At 43.4% G+C, this 6,557-nt stretch overlaps 1 protein-coding gene across 1 annotated transcript; it reads right to left on the bottom strand.

Annotated features, from left to right (window-relative positions):
- Positions 1-442: 442 nt before the first annotated feature.
- Positions 443-5,650, bottom strand: LOC124652839 (2-isopropylmalate synthase A-like). Its single transcript, XM_047191881.1, has 12 exons — positions 4,935-5,650; positions 4,186-4,399; positions 4,026-4,106; positions 3,812-3,901; positions 3,629-3,715; positions 3,261-3,361; positions 2,486-2,519; positions 2,307-2,381; positions 2,030-2,113; positions 1,816-1,950; positions 1,026-1,165; positions 443-857 (listed from the first exon to the last, which is right to left on the bottom strand). The coding sequence occupies exons 1-12, from the start codon at positions 5,633-5,635 to the stop codon at positions 716-718; spliced, it is 1,884 nt and encodes a 627-aa protein (XP_047047837.1). The 5' UTR covers positions 5,636-5,650; the 3' UTR covers positions 443-715.
- Between the last annotated feature and the right edge of the window lie 907 nt (positions 5,651-6,557).

Below are 6,557 nucleotides of genomic sequence, written 5' to 3'. Positions count from 1 at the left end.
GTCACAAGGTGGGGATGGAGCGCAGGAACCGAGTGCTTGACCCAGCCTGAATCGCCAGCTTCCACCGTCACCACGCCCATCATCATCGCTACAATTCTAGGTTGGAAATGCCCTGCCAAGTGAGGAAGAAGGAAGGAACTGCGTAACCCGATCGTCCTTCGCAGTCAACATATATGGCTCACAAATCATGAGCAAGTGGATGCAGTCAACCCTGATTGAGGTGGAGCCTACCACAATAACGTTTATCCAATTAACCTACTACCTCTAAATTTAAATTTGGATGTATGTATACATTGTTTAGTGTAGAGATACATTTAAATTTAGACAAATCTAAGACATCAGTGACGAGCGAGTAGTATATTTTCCAACATTTTCGTCCATAACACTGCATTTTGACAATTTGCCCAGAAACTTAAACATGATAAGATTTGAGACGGTGTTATGTCCAGGAAATCATTTATTATCTGACTTGTTGGGAGTATGGTTGTAAAGTCATACACTGGATATTATATGCTCTAACATTGCTGATTGTTCAGGGTAAAGTTCAATCCACCAAGGAGAGCAAACAACCTTCGGATGCACACCAATTGGAATACCCAGTTTCTATAACACGAACCAACACTTTACTAGTAACATGGAATGCAGGACTTCAAACACTTCTCGCCAGGCCTTCCACCTTGCTCCGAGATGAGATAAAGAAAAGGAATGTCGACGCTCATTCTGAGGTCTTCACACTTATGCTTTCCTGTGCTTCGCTGCTGGCATTTACTGCACCAATAAAACTGGACATCTTGTTCAGGGCACTCAGGTAAGCTCGGACACTGGACACAACAACGTCCATAGCTGCACCGCTCCCACTGAAGTGAACAGACACAGAGATTAGTTTGTAAGGAGTCAAAAAGGAATGCAAAACAATAGATAGTAGGGACAAGAAAGATGGAAAGGAACCCCTCGGAGAGCGAGAGATTACAAGAAAGATGGAAAGGAACCCCTCGGAGAGCGAGAGATTATTTATAGGACTATACCTGAAGGAACGACTGGAGTAACCGGATGCACTATGTTCATCACCGGTGACATCTCTAGTGATGAGTACTCGAGTAGTTGCAATTGCATCAATGCCTTCTGTGACAGAAGTCATGCCATATTCCTTAAGAACAGTCGGAATCTGCGGATTGTAAGGTAATTTATAATCAAATGATAATCCGTGAACATAATAAGAAACATGCAGCCTCCAGCAAATATACCTTGCGTGGTGTATTAGATGATAGTTCACATAATAAGAATGCTTGCAATGAAAGCTAGTTGATACATGTTATTTTTAGGTTAACATGACCAACACAGGTTGTAAGTTGCTCTAGTTTTCAAGCAAAGCAGAAAATGTGTATTTTTCTCTTACCAGTGGAACTTTTCAACAGCACCACTGCATTAAAATGGACCTACAACTAGCACAACTGATATTCAATTCTTTCTTGAGCTGCCAACCAAAAAATATACTATGCCTAACCAACAAAATTCTAAGCCTACCGCCCTAACCCCAATAGTTTACAAGCCACAGATATAGGTAAATCATCTTAAACAAAAGATTAGGGTATCCATTCTGTTGAAGATAGTTGTAAGGATAGACACTGCATGTCAATCATGGTACAAAATCACATTCCAGCGTGAATTTCAATATTGTAACGATGCCAATAAGCTGCATCATGGGCATAAGTTATTCTTCTTCAGAATGGAAAATCTATACTAGTTGCCTATAAAAGTAAAAGAAGAAACTAGTTCATTACAGCAAGCAAAAGGAAGAATAAAGCAACAGCAAACCTGTATTATTTGATCAATAGCTTTGTAAGCTGCATCAACTGGGCCTGTTCCAACTGAACATCCTATCTTCTCCTCTCCGTCTAGACCTATCAGTTTGACGGTTGCTGTAGATAAACCAAGTGTTCCACATGTTGCCTGTAAAGGTGATGAGCAACAGTAAAGTAATAGTTGATTACCATAAAACAAATAGGATTTGGTTGCAGCCTGAAAATACCTGTACATCACCAAGGGACCAAATAACCTTAGGCTGAAATATCTCATCTGATAATAAAGCTTCGATGTCTTCATCAGTTACACGCTACAAAAGAGAAACTAGATTAACTTCCATGCAGGGTGGGTGTTTGAAGTTCCAGGTAAATATTAGGGAAAAACATTGCATGCAGAACAGAAGCTCCTGCTGAGATATATATAAAAAAAACTTATAATGGTTCAGTGAAAACATATACAGAGCTCTTGTTTCAAAAAAAAACATACACGGAGAAGAGTATCACCTTTTTTTTCTCTGCAACCTCTTTGTAGCGTTTAAAGAAATCCTCAAATTCCTTGTCGTTGATTTCATATCCAAGCTACATGTTTGTACGGCAAGAATATCATTTGGTAAGAATAATTAAAAAAGAAATCCTATTGCGCTGCAGTAACTACAAACAAGATCAAATAATCTTAGCAATACCTCCACTAGTTTAGTTCTGACAGCATGCCTTCCACTGAAAAAAAAAGGCCACAAACAGCAATTATGGTTCAGAAAACTATTGTATGTTTATCTGAATGTACTCAAGCAGGATCAAGCTAACCTAATTTAGAAGGGTACAAATGATAAACAGTGCTAGGTAAATAAGAACACATTTAAGTAAAAGTTTCTTACATGTCAAATGGTCCAGGTTGAGCTTGAATAACTAAGTTACTTAGGTTGTTACCAAAGAAGAGTGCAATGGTGTACATAGCACCCTTAAATAGTGCTAGGTAAATAATAATACATTTAAGTAAAAGTTTCCTGCATGTCAAATGGTCCAGGTTGAGCTTGAATAACTAAGTTATTTAGGTTGTTACCAAAGAAGAGTGCAATGGTGTACATAGCACCCTTGATGACCGATTGTGCTATGACGCTACATGCACATCTCTCCAAGATACTCATATTATGTGAAAATAATTGAGTATTTGACAGAATGCCATATTTGTTAGCACTTTGACACAAATGTTCCATGCCTTGTGTCATTGAACAGGGTGGGGTATTTTGTTGAACCATAATAATGTGGCATTTTCATACAAAATATATGTTGTGTATACTCAAAATCTAAGCATGTGGGGTTTGCTAGTTGGAAGACACAGTCATAAACCCTACCAAGTTAACAGAAGTTCAAAAGAGAGAAGAACAATACACAAGAGGTGCATCACACAGAACTTTTGCAGACCGCCAACTAAGGCGCAAAGATGTATTTGCATGGTACCTGAGCTTCCCAAGAACAATGCCAAACTCATTTGCACGTGTTAAACCAATATCATCAGGCGATATTATTTCATAAGTTCCTTTGAATTTAAGCATCCCATCCTGCAAAACACAAACAAAAATTGCACTGAAGTTGGTGGTTCTATTATAGAATGCTTAATACGGAAAAGGTAAAAAACATACTAATGAGAACATGTATCAGTGGATCAAAATTAGCACAGCGATAATGTGTACATGGTAACTGAGAAAGGAGAGCGAGCAAAGACAGAATGTGCCATACCATGAAAAGGAAAACTAACCATTTCTATTAAATGGCCAATTGAAAACTTGATCAGTAATGCTGATAAAAGAGACTGCAAATTCAGGTACCTGATGAATTCCACTTTCATGAGCAAAGGCATTGGCACCAACAATAGCTTTATGCGGCTGCACATGAAGTCCACTGTGCTCTTGTACCTAGAATAGTTACAGAATTTTGCACAAGAGTCAAAGTTGCCTTTTACAAGGACAAAAGAACAAAAATGGAACAGTACAAGAGACACCAATATATACCATTTTGCTTGTCATAGTGATATGTTGGGAATTAATTCCAGTATATAGGCCATCTAAGAGTTCTCGGCGACATTTTATCGCCATGACAACCTGAAGAGGGTAAAAAAATATTATACATGTAGCAAGTAGTCAAGCCACATCCATGTCTTTCCACTACCCAATAAATAGGATAAATTGTAAGTAATGCGCAGGAAATATACAATTACAAGCTCACCTCCTCCAAGGAAGCATTTCCAGCTCTTTCACCGATACCATTGATAGTCACCTCCAACTGTCGTGCCCCTGCATCAGCACCCTAAAGCTAAGCCAAATTAGTAACATGATTAGACCCAATATAATAGATAAAAAATGTAGAACACAGAAAAATGAATTACCGCTAAAGTGTTGGCACTGGCAAGACCAAGATCATTTTGGCAATGAGTAGAAATAATTGCATTTTCAATTCCAGGGGTGTTTGCTTTTATGTCTGCAATTAGTTTCCCGAATTCGTGAGGAAGGGTGTATCCAACAGTGTCTGGGATGTTGAGAGTTGTTGCTCCAGCTTTTATTACTTCCTCCAGAATATGATAAAGGAACTCCCTGTTTGACCTGGATGACAAAGGGAAACCTATCATGCCACAGCCTTATGCTTGTTTGTAAATACGATTATAAAATTGAAGAAGACACAAGCAACTTCAAACTTTGGTAATCCATTTGCACACAGCACTGCCAGGCCAACATATAATTGAAATAGGCACATACACATTGTGAAAAAGTGAAGTTCAACATGGCCGCAATATTTGGGTATCTGCCCTTTCTTGATTTGCCAATAAAACTTCCAGAAACAAGATATTACCAGTCATCTTCTTCTCTTAAAACAGCATAAGCGTTAAGCTATTGAAAAGATATAATATACAACTTTCTGAACCATGGCAACTACATCAGTACTTGACAGTAACTATGTACTGAACTTGCTTCAAATCCAACTCTAGATAATAGTTAATTTTGAGAACACAATACAGGTGAAATGGCAGTTTGGACCTATTTTATAGTAATATAATTTAAACAAACTGGGCCTACAGATCAAGCATATTGGCACTTAGTAGTAATTTATTGTTTAAAAGAGACGAGGTTTGAATTGTACCTGCCAGCGTCCTCTGGGCTGAACTCAACATCGGGGCATCCAAGACTGCGGGCATAAGCCACCATCTCCTTGGCGATGGCCACGACCTGGTCGGGCGTCTTCCTGAGCTTGTGCTGCATGTGGATCTCGCTGGTAGCGATGAAGGTGTGGATGCGCGGCTTCCTCGCGTGGCGCACGGCCTCCCATGCGGCGTCGATGTCCCTCTTGTTGCAGCGCGAGAGGCCGCAGATGACGGGCACGTGGCCGTCGTCCCCGACGGGGGTGTTCCCGACCTCGATGGCGATGGAGCGCACGGCGTCGAGGTCGTCGGGCGAGGAGGCCGGGAAGCCGGCCTCGATGATGTCGACGCCGAGGCGCGCGAGCTGGCGCGCGACGACGAGCTTCTCGGCGCTGGTCATGGTGGCCCCCGGGGACTGCTCCCCGTCGCGGAGCGTGGTGTCGAAGATGCGCACGTAGTTGGGGTCGTCGATGCGGTCCGGGACGTACTCCGGCCGCCGCGGCGCCGCCGCCAGGCAAGCGCGGACGGCGGCGCGGGGGTGCCTAGGGTTCGCGGCGGCGGCGACGGCGGCGGAGAGGCCATGGGAGAGGCGGCGGGGCTTGGCGGCGGGGAAGGGGGTGAGGGCGGCGCGCCTGGGGAGCGGGGCGGAGGCGGCGGGGTTCAGGGAGGAGCAGCAGTAGGGTTTAGCGGGGGCGGACGCCATGGTGGTCGGAGGCGGCGCGCGGGGGTTTAGGGGGTGGGGAGAGATGGAGGTGCGGCGGCGTGGACACTTAGCTGGAGCCCCGGAATATGGATGACTATTGCCATGGAAAAGGTATTTAGGGGGTGTTTGGTGTGGCTTTTTTTGGCTATGCAAAGCTTACCAAAAGCACTCTAACATAGGTCTTTTTTGGCTTTTGGATTTTAAGCCAAAAACAAAGATCCAAAAGCCAAAAACAAAGATCCTATTCTTTTGGCTTCCAAAATCCAAAAGCCAAAAAAAGCACCTATTTAGGTGCTTTTGGTGGCTTTTGCCAAAGCCAAAAGCCAAAAAAAGCCACACCAAACACCCCCTTAACCTGACGTTTTATGCTTATCCCGGCTGTGTATGGAACTAGCTTTCGTAGCGGGCACGAACACGAGTGCGCCCGCCAAGCGCGCCGTGGTCCGCACTTGCCAACTGTGAATTGTACTGTACGATACACTACTTTAAGAGCTTTCCGAGAGGTAGACAATTTCCAAACTATGTCTTCGTGTACCAGCATTTCCAGCTGGCCGACCCGCCTATTTGGTCAGATTTCATTTATTTGGCTAGGCTGGCAGATACATTGTGGATGGTGGTCCGGCCTGCTATGCTAGTGCATCCAGCGGCGCGTTCTATTTTGTTCTATATGTTTTACGGTAGTACATGTCGTGGTGCCGCTTAGGTACCGCTCACGCGGTCGCAGATGTACATGGCTCGGTACCGCTCAGGTATCACCTAGAACACATAACTCGCATAACGAGCGGCGGTACCTCGACCGGTACTTGTAACAATAGTACCGCTCAGTGAGCCGCACCCGTTGATAAGGACTAACAGTAACACCCGGAGCGGTACTACCACTCGCCCGAGGATAGTACCGGTCGTGCACGAATCTGCATATAAT

Source organism: Lolium rigidum, chromosome 5, assembly GCF_022539505.1.
Source record: "Lolium rigidum isolate FL_2022 chromosome 5, APGP_CSIRO_Lrig_0.1, whole genome shotgun sequence".
In the NCBI taxonomy this organism is placed as follows: domain Eukaryota; kingdom Viridiplantae; phylum Streptophyta; class Magnoliopsida; order Poales; family Poaceae; genus Lolium; species Lolium rigidum.
The sequence above is the reverse complement of the archived record's forward strand: the minus strand, read 5'-3'. Positions and strand labels throughout refer to the sequence as shown.

Bases quoted from the DNA above. Each gene is read 5' to 3' on its own strand.
- LOC124652839 (XM_047191881.1), bottom strand. From the start codon at position 5,635: ATGGCGTCCGCCCCCGCTAAACCCTACTGCTGCTCCTCCCTGAACCCC. The intron at 3,716-3,811 runs GTATATATTGGT...TAACTATTCTAG, and splicing joins TCACTATGACAAGCAAAATG to GTACAAGAGCACAGTGGACT. The intron at 2,382-2,485 runs GTATTGCTAAGA...ACAAACATGTAG, and splicing joins TCAGAACTAAACTAGTGGAG to CTTGGATATGAAATCAACGA.